The sequence below is a fragment of the Bombina bombina genome, chromosome 5 (assembly GCF_027579735.1).
Source record: "Bombina bombina isolate aBomBom1 chromosome 5, aBomBom1.pri, whole genome shotgun sequence".
NCBI lineage: Eukaryota > Metazoa > Chordata > Amphibia > Anura > Bombinatoridae > Bombina > Bombina bombina.
The window spans coordinates 553,231,392-553,256,704 of record NC_069503.1 but is presented as its reverse complement, the minus strand read 5'-3'; the positions used below and the strand labels follow the sequence as shown (position 1 = coordinate 553,256,704).

At 43.5% G+C, this 25,313-nt stretch overlaps 1 protein-coding gene across 1 annotated transcript in view; it reads left to right on the top strand.

Annotated features, from left to right (window-relative positions):
- The window catches only part of LOC128661549 (programmed cell death 6-interacting protein), a 280,148-nt gene that overhangs the window by 26,652 nt on the left and 228,183 nt on the right, over positions 1 to 25,313 (top strand). Inside the window, exon 3 of the mRNA XM_053715792.1 lies at positions 8,842 to 8,965. Coding sequence (XP_053571767.1) covers positions 8,842 to 8,965 — 124 coding nt within the window. The remainder of the gene's footprint in view (positions 1 to 8,841; positions 8,966 to 25,313) is intronic.

Sequence of the window (25,313 nt, the reverse complement as noted above, 5' to 3'; positions counted from 1 at the left end):
TAGAGAGGGAGTCTAAGATGTCGGAGTTAGGGGGGTTAGATTTATGCACTGTTTCTAATTGGTCTATTTCGTGAATAAAGGTTGCAGTTTTCTCCCTTCTTATTTTATTCTGTTTAGCTTTCAGTGCTATCAGGTCTCCTCTTATTACACTCTTGTGTGCCTCCCAGTTAATTTGTGGGGAGGTATCCGAGTTTGTATTGAACTGAAAGAATTCTGTAATACGAGTCTCTAATGTTGTGTGTATCTCAGGGTCTGTGAGGAGTCTATCGTCTAATTTCCATATAAAGTTAGTTATCGGCTTAGAAGGCCAGATAAGTGTGGCGTGTACTAACGCGTGATCTGACCAGACCACAGACGATATATCGGTCGCCCTAAACATTCCCATCCCCGTGACATCAGTAAAGATATAATCAATTCTCGTGTATAGTTTGTGGGGAAAGGAATAAAAGGTGTAATCTTAGATTCGGGTTAAGTGTTCTCCAAATGTCTTTAATGGCTAATTGCTTAAGTATTTTGTTAGTTCTTGTAATGACTTTAGTCGGAGTAGAAGTGTGTCGCAGTGAGCAGTCTAAGTCAGGATTTAGTGGGATATTCAGGTCTCCACCCATTATCAGAGTGCCTTTACCGTGTTCCATGATTTCTTCTGAAAGTTTCCTAACAAATAGGTGTTGTTTGGTTTGTGGGGCATAGAAGGCTATAAGGGTGATGGGTCTGCCATATAGCAGGCCCATTATTAGAATGTATCTTCCCTCCCTGTCCCGTACAGTTTTAAGTTCCTGGAAGGGGTATACCTGCTTTGATTAAGATTCCTACTCCCTGAATTTTGCGAGTGGGGTGTGATGCATAGTAAGAAGTGCCATATTTGAAATGGAAGGTTTTGGGTTCCCTCCCTTTTATAAAGTGTGTTTCATGAATCAGAGTGATATCCCCTTTATGTCTCTGAATATCATGCAAAACCATACTCCTCTTCCTTGGTGAGTTAAGCCCCTTTGTATTGATAGTGATTACTCGTAGAGAGTGGTCTGGCTTTGCTAGTCTATGACCTAATGACATTATTGTCGGTGAGGGAGGAGAAATCTGATGTATAATCTCGGTAGGGCATTTTGTGAGGGTTGGTCGGCAAGGCAATTGTATGGAAAGAGAGGTAAGATGCGTGTGGACCCCCCCGGTTGGACAACAAAGGGTCAAGCAGTACAAAACATACAAACAAAATTAAACATACATATAATCTGTTACACAGTGGAATATAAACCATCATACACCCACTGTGTCTCTAACTAGGGGGAAGTTACTTCCCAACATCTCTGAACAATAAATGATAGGCAGTGCTTATTAGACTTGTATGGATCGTATAGTAGAAGGTCTTCTGCCTATCTAAAGTTTATCGTAATGGCTACATTTTATCTAAAAGTCTGTGTCCTTCTTTTAGCTCGTGAGGGAATACCTGGCACAGTTAGTTGCATAATGAAACATTTGAACTTTTGGAGAAGACACAGAAACAAACAAACCTGTAAATGACATCATTGGCGACCTAAGACAGGTCGATTATTGAATCTAAAATTGGGTTTTCTGGTAACAGAGGATACTCCTTTAAGCCAGAGGGTTGTCGGCCCTTGTAAGTATTTTAACGAGAGCAACAATGCATTTACATTTTTATGTCCTTCTTATAATTTATGAGAAAATGCGTGGAACAAATGGTATGTTTGTATCACAATAAAACAACAATGACTATTAAAACTATCATTAACCATGCAAAGAATATTTAGAGTAATTAAACTGAAGCTAAGCTTCAAGGCAGCAGAAAATATAACGATGTAACCCCCTCGCCTAAGAAGTTCTCTGGGTGGAACCGGGATTCACCCAGTCTCTAGTGTTTCCAATTAGTCCTCTCTTTTATATATTAGAGTCAGTATTATATGAGGAACTTGGTTCAAGAAAACATGTGAAAATAACTAGTAAGGTATCGATGATACTTAGCTGCTAGGAAGTGTCTCTTCTTTTACCGTCCTTATTCAGGCTCTGTGTGGGCTGGGAGAAGGTGTTTCCTCTTTCTTTGTACTGTAATCCACTGAGACCTTTGGGGTTTGGGATGTGACGTCGTGGAGATAGAGGGGTTGTCAGGGCCAGTGTCCATCAAATCTTGTGGAGGTTTAAGATTGGTGTTGAGGAATTTAGAAAGGGAGTCTAAATCTGTTGTATCTCTGTAAGTGAATTGACTTCCATCTTTGGTGATAATGATACAGAAGGGGAAACCCCCATCTGTATTTGACCTTCTTTTCTTGCAAAACCGTTGTAATAAATTTGGCTGCTTTCCTTCTCTCTATTGTTGTCGGGCAAAGGTCCTGGTAGAATTGGAGCTCCATGTCCAGGTGCTTGAAGGATCTGGTGGTGCGTGCTGCAGACCATATGGAATCTTTGTCTTTATAATGCAATAGACGTACTATCACATCTCTTGGTGGGGCAGGTGGGGAAGGCTTGGGCCTCAATGCCCTATGTGCTCTCTCAATCAAGGCTTCAGTAAAATGTGTAGAATGAGTTAGGGAATTAAATAAATCCACCAAATAAGGTTGGAGTTTATCTGGTGTTATCTCTTCAGTTAGTCCTCGGATCCTTAAGTTATTGCGCCTACTTCTATTCTCAAGGTCCTCGACCTTATCTTGCAGTGTTGAGATAGAAGAGGCGTGTTGTGCTAGACAGTTTTCGGTTGAGGAAAGCATTGTGTTAATAGTGTCTTGGGTTACTTCCAGATCTTCAATTCTAGACCCTAGGTCAGTAATATCTTTCCTCGCCGCGGTCATTTCAGATTTAATAAACACCTTAAGATCCCCTATGTCAGATTTAGAAGGGAGTTTTTCTATAATAGCTTGTATATATGTCAGCTGATTTTGAGATGTCAAGGCTTCTTGAGCGGACTGTGATTGGGACTCAGTGTCATCCATTATAGATTGGGAAAGATCGCTATCTGGTTGTTCTCTTGTAGTGAAGAACGTAGAGAGAGTGGAGGACTGAGTCAGCAGTTTGCTGTTTTTCTCCCCTTTTGATTTCTGTCTGGAAGTCATTTTCTTGGTTAGTTATGTTTATGCAGCGTAGGTCTGGTTAAGGGGTGAGTTTCTAGACATGCAGGTCTTTCCTACTGCTATTTATTGGGTTCCCCAGATATATACTGTGCCCTTGTCTGAACAAGTCAATAGCCGTTAAAGATCTTGTCACGTGGTGCGAAAGGGAAAATGGCGTAGCTGTTTAATGCCTGGGAAGTATAACAATAAAGTTAAAACCCCATTGTGTCCTGGATTATCTCCCTTCTAAATTATAGTGACTTCCTCTTAGTTAGATACCACGCTCCCCCTTGCTGATATTGGGTGTAACTTTGAGTGTGGTCTGACCTGGGCTAGCATTAAATGAGCGGCGCTGTAAGTGGTCGGATCTTGTCCGCTGTCGGGTTGCGCGTGTATGGTGTACACGTGTTACTTACTGAAGATGGGGTATATCTTGCGTCCTAATTGACCGGCACCCGGCTCTCCTTAACTTGTTAGCCGCCGGAGGGTTGCGTAAAGGCTGCTTAGTAATTTATCTGTGGTAGTAGCTCAATAGGTGGATCGTGTGGGTATGGGGATCAGATCCCTCCTGAGTAGGCCTCCGTTCTGTACCAGCTCGTTTTAAGGTAGTCTGTCTGTTCCTCTGTCACCGATCCACTCCCTTTACAATGCGGTAACCGTATAACAGACCAGCATCATTTGTTTTCCTTGTTGTAGCCTAATATCGGGCGATATTGGGAAAATAGCTACGGAGCTTGCTTACAAAGCTGCCATGTTCCTGCACAGCGTAGCTCCGCCCCCCACAAGTTGGACACATTTTTAGAGGTCCCAGTGCACGACGACGCCTTTCCAATACCCAAAAGGGTAGCGAACATAGTGGAAAAGGAGTGGGAGAAGCCAGGGGTACCCTTTGCCCCACCTCCTATATTTAAGAAAATGTTTCCCATAGTAGACCTTAGAAGGGACGCATGGCAGACGGTCCCGAAGGTTGAGGGAGCTGTTTCAACACTAGCGAAGCGCACCACTATTCCTATAGAGGACAGCTGCGCTTTCAAAGATCCTATGGATAAAAAATTGGAAGGATTGCTTAAAAAGATTTTTGTTCAGCAAGGGTTCATCCTTCAACCAGCTACGTGTGTTATTACTGTCACTTCAGCGGCGTCCTTTTGGTTCGAGGAACTAGAAAGGTCGCTCCAGAAAGAGACTTCCTATGAAGAAGTCATGGACAGAATTCACGCATTAAAATTAGCTAAATCCTTTATATTGGATGCCGCCTTTCAAATAACGAAATTGGCGGCGAAAAACTCAGGTTTTGCTATAGTAGCGCGGAGGGCGCTTTGGCTAAAATCCTGGTCGGCAGATGTGTCGTCCAAGACTAAGTTTCTTAATATTCCATTCAAGGGTAAGACCCTTTTTGGGCCGGAATTGAAGGAAATTATTTCAGACATCACTGGGGGTACGGGCCATGCCCTTCCACAGGATAGGCCTTTTAAGTCTAAGAACAAGTCTAATTTTCGTTCCTTTCGCAATTTCAGGAACGGACCGGCTAATAACTCCACTGCCGCTAGACAAGAAGGTAACGCGGCCCAGCCCAAACCCGCTTGGAAGCCCATGCAAGGCTGGAACAAGGGTAAACAGACCAAGAAACCTGCTGCTGCTACCAAGACAGCATGAAGGGGTAGCCTCCAATCCGGGACCGGATCTGGTAGGGGGCAGACTATCTCTCCGCTCAGACTTGGGCAGGAGATGTTCCGGATCCCTGGGCACTAGAGAGAGTCTCCAAGGGATACCTGCTAGAGTTCAAGGGACTTCCTCCAAAGGGAAGGTTCCACCTGTCTTGCTTGTCTTCAGACCAGATAAAGAAACAGGCATTCTTACATTGTGTAAGAGACCTATCAAAGATGGGAGTGATAAACCCAGTCCCCTCCGGGGAACAAGGTCTAGGTTTTTACTCAAACCTGTTTGTGGTTCCCAAAAAAGAGGGAACTTTCAGGCCAATTCTGGATTTAAAGATATTAAACAAGTTCCTCAGAGTTCCATCCTTCAAAATGGAAACCATTCGGACAATCTTGCCGACAATCCAGCAGGGTCAATATTTGACTTCCGTGGATCTAAAGGATGCGTATCTGCATATCCCAATCCACAAAACTCATCATCAGGTCCTGAGGTTCGCCTTTCTGGACAAACATTACCAGTTCGTGGCTCTTCCATTCGGTTTAGCCACCGCTCCCAGAATTTTCACAAAGGTGCTAGGGTCCCTTCTAGCGGTCCTAAGGCCGAGGGGCATCGCTGTGGCACCTTATCTAGACGACATCCTAATCCAAGCGTCGTCTCTTTCCAAAGCAAGGGCCCACACAGACATTGTGTTGGCTTTTCTCAGATCTCACGGGTGGAAGGTGAACATAGAAAAGAGTTCACTGTCACCGTCCACAAGGGTTCCTTTTCTGGGAACAATAATAGATTCTGTGGAAATGAAGATCTTCCTGACAGAAGTCAGAAAGAGAAAAGTTTTTAAACACTTGTCGAGTTCTTCATTCTATTCCTCAACCCTCCATAGCTCAGTGCATGGAAGTAATAGGACTAATGGTCGCAGCAATGGACGTGGTTCCTTTTGCTCGAATTCATCTAAGATCATTACAGCTGTGCATGCTCAATCAGTGGACTGGGGACTATACAGACTTGTCTCCCCAAATTCAAGTAGACCAGGTAACCAGGGACTCACTTCTCTGGTGGTTGACCCAGGATCACCTGTCTCAGGGAATGAGTTTCCGCAGACCGGAGTGGGTCATCGTCACGACCGACGCCAGCCTCTTGGGGTGGGGCGCGGTGCGGTCTGGGACTCCCTGAAAGCTCAGGGCCTATGATCTCGGGAAGAGTCGCTTCTCCCGATAAACATTTTGGAACTAAGAGCAATATTCAATGCGCTCCTGGCTTGGCCTCAGCTAGCGGAAGCCAGGTTCATAAGATTTCAGTCGGACAACATAACGACTGTTGCGTACATCAATCATCAGGGGGGAACAAAGAGTTCCCTAGCGATGAAGGAAGTAACCAAGATCATCCAATGGGCAGAGAATCACTCCTGCCATCTATCCGCTATTCACATCCCAGGAGTAGACAACTGGGAGGGGGACTATTTGAGTCGTCAGACTTTCCATCCGGTGGAGTGGGAACTCCACCCGGAGGTCTTTGCTCAGTTAACCCAATTATGGGGCATTCCAGACATGGATCTAATCGCGTCCCGTCAGAACTTCAAGATTCCTTGCTACGGGTCCAGATCCAGGGATCCCAAGGCGACTCTAGTGGATGCATTAGTGGCGCCTTGGTCGTTCAACCTAGCGTATGTGTTTCCACCGTTTCCTCTCCTTCCCAGGCTCATAGCCAGGATCAAACAGGAGAAGGCCTCGGTGATTCTGATAGCTCCTGCGTGGCCACGCAGGACTTAGTATGCAGACCTGGTGAATATGTCATCGGCTCCACCATGGAAGCTACCTTTGAGACAGGATCTTCTAGTACAAGGTCCATTCGAACATCCAAATCTAGTTTCTCTGCAGCTGACTGCTTGGAAATTGAACGCTTGATTTTATCAAAGCGTGGGTTCTTGAATTCTGTGATAGGTTTTCTGGCTTGGACCAGAGTATCTGTGACTAGAAAGATTTACCATAAAATATGGAAAAAATATATCTGCTGGTGTGAATCCAAGGGATTCTCCTGGAGTAAGATTAAAATTCCAAAGATTCTCTCCTTTCTCCAAGAAGGTTTGGATAAAGGGTTGTCAGCTAGTTCTCTAAAAGGACAGATTTCCGCTTTATCTGTCTTGTTACACAAACGATTGGCAGCTGTGCCAGATGTACAATCTTTTGTTCAGGCTTTGGTTAGAATCAAGCCTGTTTTCAGACCCATGACTCCTCCTTGGAGTCTAAATTTAGTTCTTTCAGTTCTTCAAGGGGTTCTGTTTGAACCTTTACATTCCATAGATATTAAGTTATTATCTTGGAAAGTTGGTTGCTATTTCTTCTGCTAGAAGAGTTTCTGAATTATCTGCTTTGCAATGTAATCCACCCTATCTGGTTTTCCATTCAGATAAGTTGTTTTGCGTACTAAGCCTGGTTTTCTTCCAAAAGTTGTTTCCAACAAGAATATTAACCAGGAAATAGTTGTTCATTCTCTGTGTCCGAATCCAGTTTCAAAGAAGGAACGTTTATTACACAATTTAGATGTTGTTCGTGCTTTAAAGTTCTACTTAGAAGCAACAAAAGATTTTAGACAAACCTCATCTTTGTTTGTCGTTTACTCTGGTAAGAGGAGAGGTCAAAAAGCTACTGCTACACCTCTCTCTTTCTGGCTGAAAAGCATTATTCGATTGGCTTATGAGACTGCCGGACGGCAACCTCCTGACCGAATCACAGCTCACTCTACTAGGGCTGTGGCTTCCACATGGGCCTACAAGAACGAGGCTTCTGTTGATCAGATATGTAAGGCAGCGACTTGGTCCTCTCTGCACACTTTTGCCAAATTCTACAAATTTGATACTTATGCTTCTTCGGAGTCTATTTTTGGGAGAAAGGTTTTGCAAGCCGTGGTGCCTTCCATTTAGGTAACCTGATTTGCTCCCTCCCCTCATCCGTGTCCTAAAGCTTTGGTATTGGTTCCCACAAGTAATGGATGACGCTGTGGACCGGACACACCAATGTTGGAGAAAACAGAATTTATGCTTACCTGATAAATTACTTTCTCCAACGGTGTGTCCGGTCCACGGCCCGCCCTGTTTTCCTAATCAGTTTGAAATTTTTTTTTTCTTTATACACTACAGTCACCACGGCACCCTATAGTTTCTCCTTTTTCTCCTAACCGTCGGTCGAATGACTGCGGGGCGGAGCCAGAGGGGGAGCTATATGGACAGCTCTTGCTGTGTGCTCTCCTTGCCTTTCCCTGTGGGGGAGAATATTTCCCACAAGTAATGGATGACGCCGTGGACCGGACACACCGTTGGAGAAAGTAATTTATCAGGTAAGCATAAATTCTGTTTTTTTTCATTATAAAGATTAAAACTTTTTGATTTGGGTTGTGGATTGTTTTTTCAGCGGAATTGGCTGTCTTTATTTTATCCCTCCCTCTCTAGTGACTTGCGTGGAGTTCCACATCTTGGGTATCTGCTATCCCATACGTCACTAGCTCATGGACTCTTGCCAATTACATGAAAGAAAACATAATTTATGTAAGAACTTACCTGATAAATTCATTTCTTTCATATTGGCAAGAGTCCATGAGGCCCACCCTTTTTTGTGATGGTTATGATTTTTTTTGTATAAAGCACAATTATTCCAATTCCTTGTTGATGCTTTCGCTCCTTTCTTATCACCCCACTTCTTGGCTATTCGTTAAACTGAATTGTGGGTGTGGTGAGGGGTGTATTTATGGGCATTTGAAGGTTTGGGAAAATCTCCTCATCTGATTTTCTCATCAAGATAAAGCTGTTTTGAGGATAACTTTTCAATTTTTACCCAAAGTTGTCTATAGGCTTTTGAGGTTTGGAATACTTTGCATCCTCCTGGTAGGAATGCATATCACATACGTAACAGCTTGTGGACTCTCACCACCATGAAAGAAATTAATTTATCAGGTAAGATTTTCTTTGTACAAAATTGAGTGCATTGCTATTTACAAATGTATATGTACGTTGTACTTCATTAATTTTTTATAGTTGTATCCCAATAAGTGTGATGAAGAAGTAATTGTCTTATGTTTGTTATAGGCAATTCATTTAATTTCTTCTTCCTTCCTTTTTTTTTTTTTTTTCTTTTTACAGATCTGTTTGAGAAGATGGTTCCTTTATCGGTACAACAAGCGTTAAATGATTATAATCAGCGAAAGGCTGAACTAATCAATTCAGCAATAGGTCAAATGAGAGAAGCTACAATATTTTCTAATGGGTAAGGGCTACTTAAAGGAGTAGATGCAAAAGTCTGAATAATGGTCTTGTGATATTGATATAAGAAAAAAAAATGCATTGATTTATAACTACAATCTGTAATGTTAGAATATTTTCACCTTTAATAATGTTTTGCTAGACAATGTGGGCACATTATTTGCTGTCGAATTTTAAATATTTATTTTGCCATTATCAAATGCAAATTAAATGGATTTTGATTATACCTAAATTAATTTAGTTTTTCCATTAAGATTTTATTAAAGTCTACTTGGTTGCATGCTATAACTGCAATTTCAGTGAGTCTAGTAAATAATCCATATGATCTTATTGGTAGTTGGTATAAAGCAAAAGAGGAATGTAAAACTAATTTTGAAGGTATATATTTTATAGTACACTGTGTAGACAAAAATTAGATAGTTGATGAAATATACCTCATTGAGAACATTGTAAAGATCATTTGGGTAAGGAAAAAGTTTATAAAGAATACTTCCAAGAAGACTGTTAAAAACTTAAATAGATATTTTAATCATAATATCTTTGTTGCATATACTATAGGATATTTAAATGTATCGATTTCTTTCATGTAATTAGCAAGAGTCCATGAGCTAGTGACGTATGGGATATACATTCCTACCAGGAGGGGCAAAGTTTCCCAAACCTTAAAATGCCTATAAATACACCCCTCACCACACCCACAATTCAGTTTTACAAACTTTGCCTCCCATGGAGGTGGTGAAGTAAGTTTGTGCTTGATTCTACGTTGATATGCGCTTTGCAGCAGGCTGAAGCCCGGTTTTCCTCTCAGAGTGCAGTGAATGTCAGAGGGATGTGAGAGAGTATTGCCTATTTGAATACAATGGTCTTCCTCTAGGGGATCTATTTCATAGGTTCTCTGTTATCGGTCGTAGAGATTTCTTCTCCTACCTCCCTTTTCAGATCGACGATATACTCTTATATACCATTACCTCTACTGATTCTCGTTTCAGTACTGGTTTGGCTATCCACTTTATGTAGATGAGTGTCTTAGGGTAAGTAAGTCTCATTTCTATTTATGACACTCAAAGCTATGGTTGTGCACTTTATATGTAAATTTCTAAATATATGTGTTTAAACTTATATTTGCCATGATTCAGGATAATCAGTATTCCTTCATTCAGACTGTCAGTTTCATTTTTTGGGAAAATGCATATAAATTTCATTTTTCTTAACTTAAATTTTCAATTTTCAATTGACTTTTTTCAAAAATTGCGGGCTGTTAGGCTCGCGGGTGCAGAAAATGCTTCTATTTATTGCGGCATTTTTCGCGCGAGACTTTTTTGGCGCAAAAATTTCGTCATTTCCGGCGTCATAGTTGGCGCCGGAAGTTTTTACGTAATTGCGTCATTTTTGACGTATGTGTATTGCGGATGTTTTTTTGGTGCCAAAATGTGTGGCCGTTATACTTGGCGCCAAAAATATGGGCGTCATTCCTGGCGCCAGTTTTTTTCACACTATTTCAGTCTCACTATTCAGTTGCTTCTGGTTTTCTAGAAGCTTGTTTCATTTTGCATTTTTTCCCATTCCTGAAACTGCCATTTAAGGAATTTGATAATTTTGCTTTGTTGTTTTTTCTTTTACATATTGCAAGATGTCATTTCCTGACCCTAGATCAAAATCTACTTCTGGAAAGACGCTGCCTGATGTCAGTTCTACCAAAGCTAAGTGCATTTGTTGTAAACTTTTGGTAACTGTTCCTCCGGCTGTAGTTTGTGTTAGTTGTCATGATAAGCTTTCAAACGCAGATAGTATTTCCATTAGTAATAATCCATTCCCTTTTGTTGTTCCTTCAACATCTAATGTTCAGGATGTTCCTGTTAATGTTAAAGAATTTGTTTCTAAATCTTTTCGGAAGGCTCTGTCTGTTATTCCTCCTTCTGCTAAACATAAGAGGTCTTTTAAAACTTCACATATTTCAGATGAATTTTTAAATGACTGCCATCATTCTGACTTATATATTTCTGATGTGGATCTATTTGATTCAGAAGATTCTACCTCAGATATTGACACTGATAAATCTTCATATTTATTTAAGATGGAGTTTATTCGTTCTTTACTTAAGGAAGTGTTGATTGCTTTAGATATGGAGGAGTCTAGTCCTCTTGATATTAAAACTACTAAGCGTTTAAATGCAGTTTTTAAACCTCCTGTGGTTATTCCATAAGTTTTTCCTGTTCCTGATGCTATTTCAGAAGTAATTTCTAGGGAATGGAATAGTCTGGGTACTTCATTTACTCCTTCTCCAAGGTTTAAGAAATTGTACCCTTTGCCATCTGACAGATTAGAGTTTTGGGATAAAATCCCCGAAGTTGATGGTGCTATTTCTACTCTTGCTAAACGTACTACTATTCCTACGGCAGATAGTACTTCGTTTAAAGATCCTTTAGATAGAAAGCTTGAATCCTTTCTAAGGAAGGCTTATTTATGTTCAGGTAATCTTCTTAGACCTGCTATTTTTTGGCTGATGTTGCTGCAGCTTCAACTTTCTGGTTGGAGGCTTTAGCGCAACAAGTGTCAGACCATAATGTTTATAGCATTATTAAACTCATTTAACATGCTAATCACTATGTGTGATGCCATTTTCGATATCATTAGAATTGATGTCAGGTATATGTCTTTAGCTATTTTAGCTAGAAGAGCTTTATGGCTTAAATCTTGGAATGCAGATATGACTTCTAAGTCAACATTGCTTTCTCTTTCTTTCCAAGGTAATAAATTATTTGGTTCTCAGTTAGACTCAATAATTTCAACTGTTACTGGGGGGAAGGGAGCCTTTTTACCTCAGGATAAAAAATCTAAAGGTAAATATAGGGCTGCTAATCGTTTTCGTTCCTTTCGTCAGAATAAGGAACAAAAGCCTGACCCTTCCTCTAAAGGAACAGTTTCCGTTTGGAAACCTTCTCCAGTCTGGAATAAATCCAAGCCTTTTAGAAAGTCAAAACCAGCTCCCAAATCCGCATGAAGGTGCGTCTCTCATTCCAGCTCAGCTTGTAAGGGGCAGGTTAAGATTTTTCAAAGATGTTTGGATCAATTCGATTCAAAGTCTTTGGATTCAGAACATTGTTTCACAAGGGTACAGAATAGGTTTCAAGGTAAGACCGCCTGTGAGAAGATTCTTTCTTTCACGAATTCCAGTAAACCCAGTGAAGGCTCAAGCGTTTCTGAAATGTGTTTCAGATCTGGAGTCAGCTAGGGTAACTTATGCCAGTTCCAGTTCTGGAACGGGGCCTGGGGTTTTATTCAAATCTTCATTGTTCCAAAGAAAGAGAATTCTTTCAGACCAGTTCTGGATCTAAAAATATTGAATAGTTATGTAAGGATACCAACATTCAAGATGGTGACTATAAGGACTATTCTGCCTTTTGTTCAGCAAGGGCATTATATGTTCACAATACTTACAGGATGCATATCTTCATATTCCAATTCATCCGGATCACTATCAGTTCCTGAGATTCTCTTTTCTAGACAAGCATTACCAGTTTGTTGCTCTTCCTTTTGGTTTCGCTACAGCCCCAAGGATCTTTTCGAAGGTTCTCGGTGCCCTTCTCTCTGTAATCAGGGAGCAGGGTATTGCGGTATTTCTTTATTTGGACGATATCTTGGTACTTGCTCAGTCTTTACATTCTGCAGAATCTCACACGCATCAACTTGTGTTGTTTGTTCAAAGACATGGTTGGAGGATCAATTTACCAAAGAGTTCCTTGATTCCTCAGACAAGGGTAACCTTTTTAGGTATCCAAATAGATTCAGTATCCATGACTTTGTCTCTTACAGAAAAGAGACGTCTGAAATTGGTTTCAGCTTGTCGAAAGCTTCAGTTTCAATCTTTCCCTTCGGTAGCTTTATGCATGGAAATTTTAGGTCTCATGACTGCTGCATCGGACGCAATCCCTTTTGCTCGTTTTCACATGAGACCTCTCCAGCTTTGTATGCTGAATCAATGGTGCAGGGATTATACGAAGATATCACAATTAATATCCTTAAATCCCAATGTTCGTTCTTCTCTGACTTGGTGGTTGGATCACCATCGTTTAGTTGAAGGGGCCTCTTTTGTTCTTCCAACCTGGACTGTGATCTCAACAGATGCAAGTCTTTTAGGTTGGGGAGCTGTATGGGGATCTCTGACAGCGCAGGGGGTTTGGGAATCTCAGGAGGTGAGATTACCGATCAATATTTTGGAACTCTGTGCGATTTTCAGAGCTCTTCAGTTCTGGCCTCTTCTGAAGAGAGAATTGTTTATTTGTTTTCAGACAGACAATGTCACAACTGTGGCATATTTCAATCAAGGGGGGACTCCCAGTCCTCAGGCTATGAAAGAAGTATCTCGGATACTTGTATGGACGGAATCCAGCTCCTGTCTAATTTCTGCGATTCACATCCCAGGTATAGACAATTGGGAAGCGGATTATCTCAGTCGCCAGACGTTACATCCGGGCGAATGGTCTCTTCACCCAGTGGTATTTCTTCAGATTGTACAAATCTAGGGGCTTCCAGAAATAGATCTGATTGCCTCTCATCTAAACAAGAAACTTCCCAGGTATCTGTCCAGATCCAGGGATCCTCAGGCGGAAGCGGTGGACGCGTTGTCACTTCCTTGAAATTATCAACCTGCTTATATCTTTCCGCCTCTAGTTCTTCTTCCAAGAGTGTTTTCCAAAATCCTAATGGAGCGTTAGTTTGTACTGCTGGTGGCTCCAGCATGGCCGCACAGGTTTTGGTATGCGGATCTCGTTCGGATGGCAAGTTGCCAATCTTGGACACTTCCGTTAAGGCCAGACCTATCTCAAGGCCCATTTTTCCATCAGGATCTCAAATCATTAAATTTGAAGGTATGGAGATTGAACGCTTAATACTTAGTCATAGAGGTTTCTCTGATTCAGTGATTAATACTATGTTACAGGCTCGTAAATCTGTGTCTAGGAAGATCTATTACCGAGTCTGGAAGACTTACATTTCTTGGTGTTCTTCACATAAATTCTCTTGGCATTCTTTTAGAATTCCTAGAATTGTACAAATTCTTCAAGATGGTTTGGATAAGGGTTTGTCTGCAAGTTCCTTGAAAGGACAAATCTCTGCTCTTTCGGTTCTTTTTCACAGAAAGATTGCTTATCATCCTGATATTCATTGTTTTGTACAGGCTTTGGTTCGAATCAAGCCTGTCATTAAGTCAATTTCTCCTCCTTGGAGTCTCAATTTGGTTCTGAGGGCTTTACAGGCTCCTCCGTTTGAACCTATGTATTCTCTGGATATTAAATTACTTTCCTGGAAAGTTTTTTGTTCCTTTTGGCCATCTCTTCTGCTAGAAAAGTTTCTGAATTATCTGCTTTTTCTTGTGAATCTCCTTTTCTGATTTTTCATCAGGATAAGGCGGTGTTGCGGACTTCATTTCAATTGTTACCTAAAGTTGTGAATTCTAACAACATTAGTAGAGAAATTGTTGTCCCTTCATTGTGTCCTAATCCTAAGAATTCTCTGGAGAGATCTTTACATTCTTTGGATGTAGTTAGAGCTTTGAAATATTATGTTGAAGCGACTAAAGATTTCAGGAAGACTTCTAGTCTATTTGCTTATGTGGAGTCGGGTAAATCCCCGCCTCAAAGGATTTACGGCTCATTCTACTAGGTCAGTTTCTACTTCCTGGGCTTTTAGGAATTAAGCTTCTGTTGATCAGATTTGCAAAGCAGCAACTCGGTCTTCTTTGCATACTTTTACTAAATTCTACCATTTTGATGTTTTCTCTTCTTCTGAAGCAGTTTTTGGTAGAAAAGTACTTCAGGCAGCCGTTTCAGTTTGATTCTTCTGCTTATAATTTCAGTTTTTTTCATTATAAGATTAAAACTTTTTTGATTTGGGTTGTGGATTATTTTTTCAGCAGAATAGGCTGTCTTTATTTCATCCCTCCCTCTCTAGTGACTCTTGCGTGGAAGTTCCACATCGTGGGTATCTGCTATCCCATACGTCACTAGCTCATGGACTCTTGCTAATTACATGAAAGAAAACATAATTTATGTAAGAACTTACCTGATAAATTCATTTCTTTCATATTAGCAAGAGTCCATGAGGCCCACCCTTTTTGTGATGGTTATGATTTTTTTTTTTTGTATAAAGCACAATTATTCCAATTCCTTATTTTATTGATGCTTTCGCTCCTTTTTTTATCACCCCACTTCTTGGCTATTCGTTAAACTGAATTGTGGGTGTGGTGAGGGGTGTATTTATAGGCATTTTAAGGTTTGGGAAACTTTGTCCCTCCTGGTATTAATGTATATCCCATACGTCACTAGCTCATGGACTCTTGCTAATATGAAAGAAATGAATTTATCAGGTAAGTTCTTACATAAATTGTTTTTTTAGAAAAACAGACGTTGTGCTGAAAAATCTAATTATCTTTGCTTAAAGGGACACTAAACCCAATTTTTTTTCTTACATGATTTAGATAGAGAAAGAAATTCAAACAACATTCCAATTTACTTCTATTACTTATTTACCAATTTACTTCTATTACGCGCGCCCCCAAACACTGCGCGCCCGCGCCCCCTCAAACACTGCGCGCCCGCGCCCCCTCAAACACTGCGCGCCCGTGCCCCCTCAAACACTGCACGCCCGCGCCCCCACCCCCAACATTTCACACCTCAAACACTGCACGCACACACACCTCGCACCCCCCCAAAACACTTCACACACACACCCCCCCAAACACTTCACACACCCCCCCCCCCCAAACACTTCACACACCCCCCCCAAACACTTCACACCCCCCCCCCCCAAACACTTCACACCCCCCCCCCCAAACACTTCACACACACACCCCCCCCAAACACTTCACACACACCCCCCCCAAACACTTCACACACACACACCCCCCAAACACTTCACACACACCCCCCCCCAAACACTTCACACACCACAAACACTGCGCGCGCGCGCACACACACCTTACGCACCTCCCACACCAAAAACACTGCGCGCGCGCACACCTCGCACACCAAAAACACTGCACGCTCACACACCTTACGCACCTCACGCACCACACACACCAAAAACACTGCGCGCTCACACACCTTACGCACCTCACACACCAAAAACACTGCACGCTCACACACCTTACACACCTTACGCACCTCACACACCAAAAACACTGCGCGCGCACACACCTCACACACCAAAAACACTGCTCACAATACCTCGCACACTAAAAACACTGCTTTCACACACACCTCACACACACCTCACACACACACACCTCACACACACACACCTCACACACACACACCTCACACACACACACCTCACACACACACACCTCACACACACACACCTCACACACACACACCTCACACACACCTCACACACACACACCTCACACACACACACCTCACACACACACACCTCACACACACACACCTCACACACACCTCACACACACACACCTCACACACACACACCTCACACACACACACCTCACACACACACACCTCACACACACACACCTCACACACACACACCTCACACACACACACCTCACACACACACACCTCACACACACACACACCACACACACCTCGCACACACACACACCTCGCACACCACAAACACTGCGCGCACACACACACCTCGCACACACAAACACTGCGCGCACACACACACACCTCACACACACCTCGCACTCACACACACCTCGCACACACACACACCACACACACCTCGCACACACACACACCTCGCACACCACAAACACTGCGCGCACACACACACACCTCGCACACACAAACACTGCACACACACACACCTCACACACACCTCGCACTCACACACACCTCGCACACACACACACCTCGCACACACACACCTCGCACACACACACCTCGCACACACACACACCTCGCACACCACAAACACTGCGCGCACACACACCTCGCACACCACAAACACTGCGCGCACACACACCTCGCACACCACAAACACTGCGCGCACACACCTCGCACACACACCACAAACACTGCGCGCACACACCTCACACGCCAAAAGCACTATTTACACACCTTACACACACACCTCACACACACACACACATACCTCACACACACACACACACACATACCTCACACACACATACCTCACACACACATACCTCACACACACATACCTCACACACACATACCTCACACACATACCTCACACACACACACACACCTCACACACACACCTCACACACACACCTCACACACACCTCACACACACACACCTCAAACACACACACCTCAAACACACACACCTCAAACACACACACCTCAAACACACACACCTCAAACACACACACCTCAAACACACACACCTCACACACACACACCTCACACACACACACCTCACACACACACACCTCACACACACACACATACCTCACACACACACACATACCTCACACACACCTCACACACACACCTCACACACACACACACCTCACACACACACACCTCACACACACACACACCTCACACACACACACCTCACACACACACACACCTCACACACACACACACCTCACACACACACACCTCAAACACACACACACACACCTCAAACACACACACACACACCTCAAACACACACACACACACCTCAAACACACACACACACACCTCAAACACACACACACACACACACACACCTCAAACACACACACACACACACACACCTCAAACACACACACACACACACCTCAAACACACACACACCTCAAACACACACACACACACACCTCAAACACACACACACACACCTCAAACACACACACACACACACCTCAAACACACACACACACACCTCAAACACACACACACCTCAAACACACACACACACACCTCAAACACACACACACACACACACCTCAAACACACACACACACCTCAAACACACACACACACACACACCTCAAACACACACACACACCTCAAACACACACACACCTCAAACACACACACACCTCAAACACACAAACACCTCAAACACACACACACCTCAAACACACACACACCTCAAACACACACACACCTCAAACACACACACACCTCAAACACACACACACCTCAAACACACACACACCTCAAACACACACACACCTCAAACACACACACACCTCAAACACACACACACCTCAAACACACACACACCTCAAACACACACACACCTCAAACACACACACACCTCAAACACACACACACCTCAAACACACACACACCTCAAACACACACACACCTCAAACACACACACACCTCAAACACACACACACCTCAAACACACACACACCTCAAACACACACACACCTCAAACACACACACACCTCAAACACACACACACCTCAAACACACCACACACACACCACACACACACCTCACACACACCACACACACACACACCTCACACACCACACACACACACACCTCACACCACACACACCTCACACACACACACCTCACACCACACACACCTCACACACACACACCTCGCACACACACACACCTCTCACACACACACACCACACACACCTCGCACACACACACACCTCGCACACCACAAACACTGCGCGCACACACACACACCTCGCGCACACACACACACCTCACACACACCTCGCACTCACACACACCTCGCACACACACACACCTCGCACACGCACACACACACACCTCGCGCACACACACACACCTCGCACACCACAAACACTGCGCGCACACACACCTCGCACACCACAAACACTGCGCGCACACACCTCGCGCACACACACACCTCGCGCACACACACACCTCGCGCACACACACACACCTCGCACACCACAAACACTGCGCGCACACACACCTCGCACACCACAAACACTGCGCGCACACACCTCACACACCACAAACACTGCGCGCACACACACCTCGCACACCACAAACACTGCGCGCACACACCTCGCACACCACAAACACTGCGCGCACACACCTCACACGCCAAAAGCACTATTTACACACCTTACACACACACCTCACACACACACACACATACCTCACACACATACCTCACACACACATACCTCACACACACATACCTCACACATATACCTCACACACACACACACACACACACACACCTCACACACACCTCACACACACACCTCACACACACACACACCTCACACACACACACCTCAAACACACACACCTCAAACACACACACCTCAAACACACACACCTCAAACACACACACCTCAAACACACACACCTCAAACACACACACCTCAAACACACACACCTCAAACACACACACCTCACACACACACACCTCACACACACACACATACCTCACACACACCTCACACACACACCTCACACACACACCTCACACACACACCTCACACACACACCTCACACACACACACACCTCACACACACACACACCTCACACACACACACACCTCACACACACACACACCTCAACACACACACACACACCTCAACACACACACACACACCTCAAACACACACACACCTCAAACACACACACACCTCAAACACACACACACACACCTCAAACACACACACACACACCTCAAACACACACACACACACACACACCTCAAACACACACACACACCTCACACACACACACACACACCTCAAACACACACACACACCTCAAACACACACACACACCTCAAACACACACCTCAAACACACACACACCTCAAACACACACACACCTCAAACACACACACACACACACACCTCAAACACACACACACCTCAAACACACACACACCTCAAACACACACACACCTCAAACACACACACACCTCAAACACACACACACCTCAAACACACACACACCTCAAACACACACACACCTCAAACACACACACACCTCAAACACACACACACCTCAAACACACACACACCTCAAACACACACACACCTCAAACACACACACACCTCAAACACACACACACCTCAAACACACACACACCTCAAACACACCACACACACACCACACACACACACACACACCTCACACACACCACACACACACCACACACACCACACACACACACCTCACACCACACACACCTCACACCACACACACCTCACACCACACACACCTCACACCACACACACCTCACACCACACACACCTCACACCACACACACCTCACACCACACACACCTCACACACACACACACCTCACACCACACACACCTCACACCACACACACCTCACACCACACACACCTCACACCACACACACCTCACACCACACACACCTCACACCACACACACCTCACACCACACACACCTCACACCACACACACCTCACACCACACACACCACACACCACACACACCTCACACCACACACACCTCACACCACACACACCTCACACACCTCACACGCACACACACACACACACACACACCTCACACGCACACACACACACACACACCTCACACGCACACACACACCTCACACGCACACACACACACACACCTCACACGCACACACACACACACACCTCACACGCACACACACACACACACCTCGCACACACACACACACACCTCACACGCACACACACACACCTCACACGCACACACACACACCTCACACGCACACACACACACACACCTCACACGCACACACACGCACACACACCTCGCACACACACGCACACACACCTCACACACACACACACGCACACACACCTCACACACACACACACACACACCTCACACGCACACACACGCACACACACCTCACACACCTCACACACACACCACAAACAATGCACACACACACCTTGCACACCAAAAACACACCTTGCACACCACCAGCACTACTCACGCACACACATGGGCATCCGCAGGAATATTTCTTTCCTATGGCATGGAGAGTCTACAAATTATTCTAATTACTAGTGGGATATTCACTCCTGGCTAGCAGGAGGAGGCAAAGAGCACCCCCGCAAAGCAGTTAAGTGTCACTTCCCTTACCCATAACCCCCAGTCATTCTCTTCTCTGTCAAGGGAGGATGTTAGAAGATGGTGTCTGAAGATATTTAATCCTTTTATGGGTACTTTTCCCTGCAAGCAAGGATTTGGGGTTATGCTGGGTCCATGTCAGTCTCTTTAGTAAGAGTAATGGTGGCTTTTAGCAGTTAGTAGTACGGCAAGGTGGTCTTTGCTTAAAATTTCTAACAATGATGCTACCCCTTTGTAGAATGCCAGGGTTGTTTACTCTGTTCTTTCTTTTTCTACAGGTCCCTGACAGCTGTGGAGATATTTGTCACACCTTAGAATTATTTGCCTATCTGCAGCATCCACAGGTGATTTCCCTTCTAGGTTAGAAGGTACCAGCACTCCAAGGGTTAATATTTCTGTGGATTATTTTATTTCTCTTGTTAAGTGTATTCAGTCCACGGGTCATCCATTACTTATGGAATATATTCTCTTCCCAACAGGAAATTGCAAGAGGATCACCCAAGCAGAGCTGCTACATAGCTCCTCCCCTCACATGTCATATTCAGTCATTCTCTTGCAACTTAATAGATAGGACGTTGTGAGAGGTCTGTGGTGTTTTTATACTTAATTTATTTCTTCAATCAAAAGTTTGTTATTTTAAAATGACACCGGAGTGTGTTGTTTATTCTCAGGCAGTATTTGGAAGAAGAATCTGCCTGCGTTTTCTATGATCTTAGCGGCAGTAACTAAGATCCACTGGCTGTTCTCGCATATTCTGAGGAGTGAGGTAACTTTCAGAAAGGGAATAGCGTGCGGGGAACCCGGCAAACAAGGTATGTGCAGTAAATTATTTTTCTAAGGAATGGAATTGACTAAGAAAATGCTGCTGATACCGATATAATGTAAGTAAAAGCCTTTAATACAGTGAGAGCGACTGTTAGCAGGCTGGTTTAAATATATACAGTAAAGTAATTTTCTAAGGAATGGAATTTGACTGAGAAAATGCTATTAATACTGAAGTGATGTTATAAGCCTTAAATGCAGTAGGAAGACTGGTATCAGGCTTATCAATAGAGATACATGCTCTTTAAAAAAGGGATGTTTAAAACGATTTTACTGGCATGTTTAATCGTTTTGTGAGGTACATTGGTGATAAAACTTGTTGGGGCATAACATTTTTCCACATGGCTGACAATATTTCTGCATAGAAACAGTTAACTGAAACTCCCAATATTGTAATATTGAGTAGGAGGGGCCTATTTTAGCGCTCTTTTGACGCAGTAAAAATTCAGGCTCTGTCTTCCTGCTTCCTTCTGCTTGACCCGGGTCGTCTCCAGACAGCTTAAGGGACTTCAAAAGTCATTTTGAGGGAGGTGATCAGTCACAGCAGACCTGTGACAGTGGTTTTTTGACTGTATTAAAGAACGTTTTTTTGCTTATAAAAACCGTTTGGGTTTTAAGGGGTTATCAACAATTTGCAAGTGGGTGCAATGCTCTGCTAACTTAATACATTTACTGTGAAAATTTGTTTGCTATAACTGATTTGGTTCATTGTTATTTCAACTGTGACAGTTTTCTGTGCTTCTTAAAGGCACAGTAGCGTTTTTCTTTATTACATGTAAAATTATTTATAGTGTTTTCCAAGTCTGCTAGTCTTATTGCTAGTCTGTTTAAACATGTCTGACACAGATGAATCTGTCTGTTCACTATGTTTAAAGGCCACTGTGGAGCCCCACAGAAACATGTGTACTAAATGTATTGATTTCACTTTAAATAATAAAGGTCAGTCTTTATCTATAATGGAATTATCACCAGAAAACGAGGGGGAAGTTATGCCGACTAACTCTCCTCACGTGTCAGTACCTTCACCTCCCGCTCAGGAGGCGCGTGATATTGTGGCGCCAAGTGCATCAGGGACGGCCATAAAAATCACCTTACAAGACATGGCTAATATTATGAATAATACCCTGACAGAAGTATTATCTAAATTGCCAGAATTAAGAGGCAAGCGCGATTGCTCTGGGGTAAGAATGGAGCGCGCTGGTGCTACAAGAGCCATGTCCGATACTGCGTCACAGTTTGCAGAACATGAGGACGGAGAGCTTCATTCTGTAGGTGACGGATCTGATCCAGGGAAACCGGATTCAGAGATCTCTAATTTTAAATTTAAGCTTGAGAACCTCCGTGTATTGCTAGGGGAGGTTTTAGCGGCTCTGAATGACTGTAACACAGTTGCGATTCCAGAGAAATTATGTAGGCTGGATAGATACTATGCAGTACCGGTGTGTACCGACGTTTCTCCAACATAGGTGTGTCCGGTCCACGGCGTCATCCTTACTTGTGGGATATTCTCTTCCCCAACAGGAAATGGCAAAGAGCCCAGCAAAGCTGGTCACATGATCCCTCCTAGGCTCCGCCTACCCCAGTCATTCTCTTTGCCGTTGTACAGGCAACATCTCCACGGAGATGGCTTAGAGTTTTTTAGTCTTTAACTGTAGTTTTTATTATTCAATCAAGAGTTTGTTATTTTAAAATAGTGCTGGTATGTACTATTTACTCAGAAACAGAAAAGAGATGAAGATTTCTGTTTGTATGAGGAAAATGATTTTAGCACCGTAACTAAAATCCATGGCTGTTCCACACAGGACTGTTGAGAGCAATTAACTTCAGTTGGGGGAACAGTGTGCAGTCTCTTACTGCTTGAGGTATGACACATTCTAACAAGACGATGTAATGCTGGAAGCTGTCATTTTCCCTATGGGATCCGGTAAGCCATGTTTATTAAGATAGTAAATAAGGGCTTCACAAGGGCTTATTAAGACTGTAGACTTTTTCTGGGCTAAATCGATTCATTATTAACACATATTTAGCCTTGAGGAATCATTTATTCTGGGTATTTTGATATGATTATATCGGCAGGCTTAGGGGCTTTCCCTGATCATAGTCAGAGCCTCATTTTCGCGCCGGTATGGCGCACTTGTTTTTGAGGACAGCATGGCATGCAGCTGCATGTGTGTGGAGCTCTGATACATAGAAAAGTCTTTCTGAAGGCATCATTTGGTATCGTATTCCCCTTTGGGCTTGGTTGGGTCTCAGCAAAGCAGATTCCAGGGACTGTAAAGGGGTTAAATATAAAAACGGCTCCGGTTCCGTTATTTTAAGGGTTAAAGCTTCCAAATTTGGTGTGCAATACTTTTAAGGCTTTAAGACACTGTGGTGAAATTTTGGTGAATTTTGAACAATTCCTTCATACTTTTTCGCAATTGCAGTAATAAAGTGTGTTTAGTTTAAAATTTAAAGTGACAGTAACGGTTTTATTTTAAAACGTTTTTTGTGCTTTATCAAGTTTATGCCTGTTTAACATGTCTGAACTACCAGATAGATTGTGTTCTGACTGTGGGGAAACCAAGGTTCCTTCTCATTTAACTATATGTATTTTATGTCATAAAAAAATTTAGTAAAAATGATGCCCAAGATGATTCCTCAAGTGAGGGGAGTAAGCATGGTACTGCATCATCCCCTCCTTCGTCTACACCAGTCTTGCCCATACAGGAGGCCCCTAGTACATCTAGTGCGCCAATACTCCTTACTATGCAACATTTAACGGCTGTAATGGATAATTCTATCAAAAACATTTTAGCCAATATGCCCACTTATCAGTGAAAGCGCGACTGCTCTGTTTTAGAAATTCTGTAGAGCATGAGAACGCTGATGATATGGTTTCTGAAGGGCCCCTACACCAGTCTGAGGGGGCCAGGGAGGTTTTGTCTGAGGGAGAAATTTCAGATTAGGAAACATTTCTCAACAAGCTGAACCTGATGTGATTACTTTTAAATTTAAGTTGGAACATCTCCGCGCTCTGCTTAAGGAGGTGTTATCCAATTTGGATGATTGTGATTATCTGGTCATTCCAGAACCACTATGTAAAATGGAAAAGTTCTTAGAGGCCCCGGGGCCCCCCGAAGCTTTTCCTATATCCAAGCGGGTGGCGTACATTGTTAGTAAAGAATGGGACAGGCCCGGTATACCTTTAGTACCTCCCCCCATATTTATAAAATTGTTTTCCTATAGTCGACCCCAGAAAGGACTGATGGCAGACAGTCCCCAAGGTCGAGGGGGCGGTTTCTACTCTACACAAGCGCGCCACTATACCCATAGAAGATAGTTGTGCTTTCCAAGATCCTATGGATAAAAAATTAGAAGGTCTGCTAAAGATGTTTGTTCAGCAAGGTTCCCTTCTACAACCAATTGCATGCATTGTCCCTGTCACTGCAGCCGCGTGTTTCTAGTTTGATGAGCTAGGAAAGGCGATTATTAGTAATTCT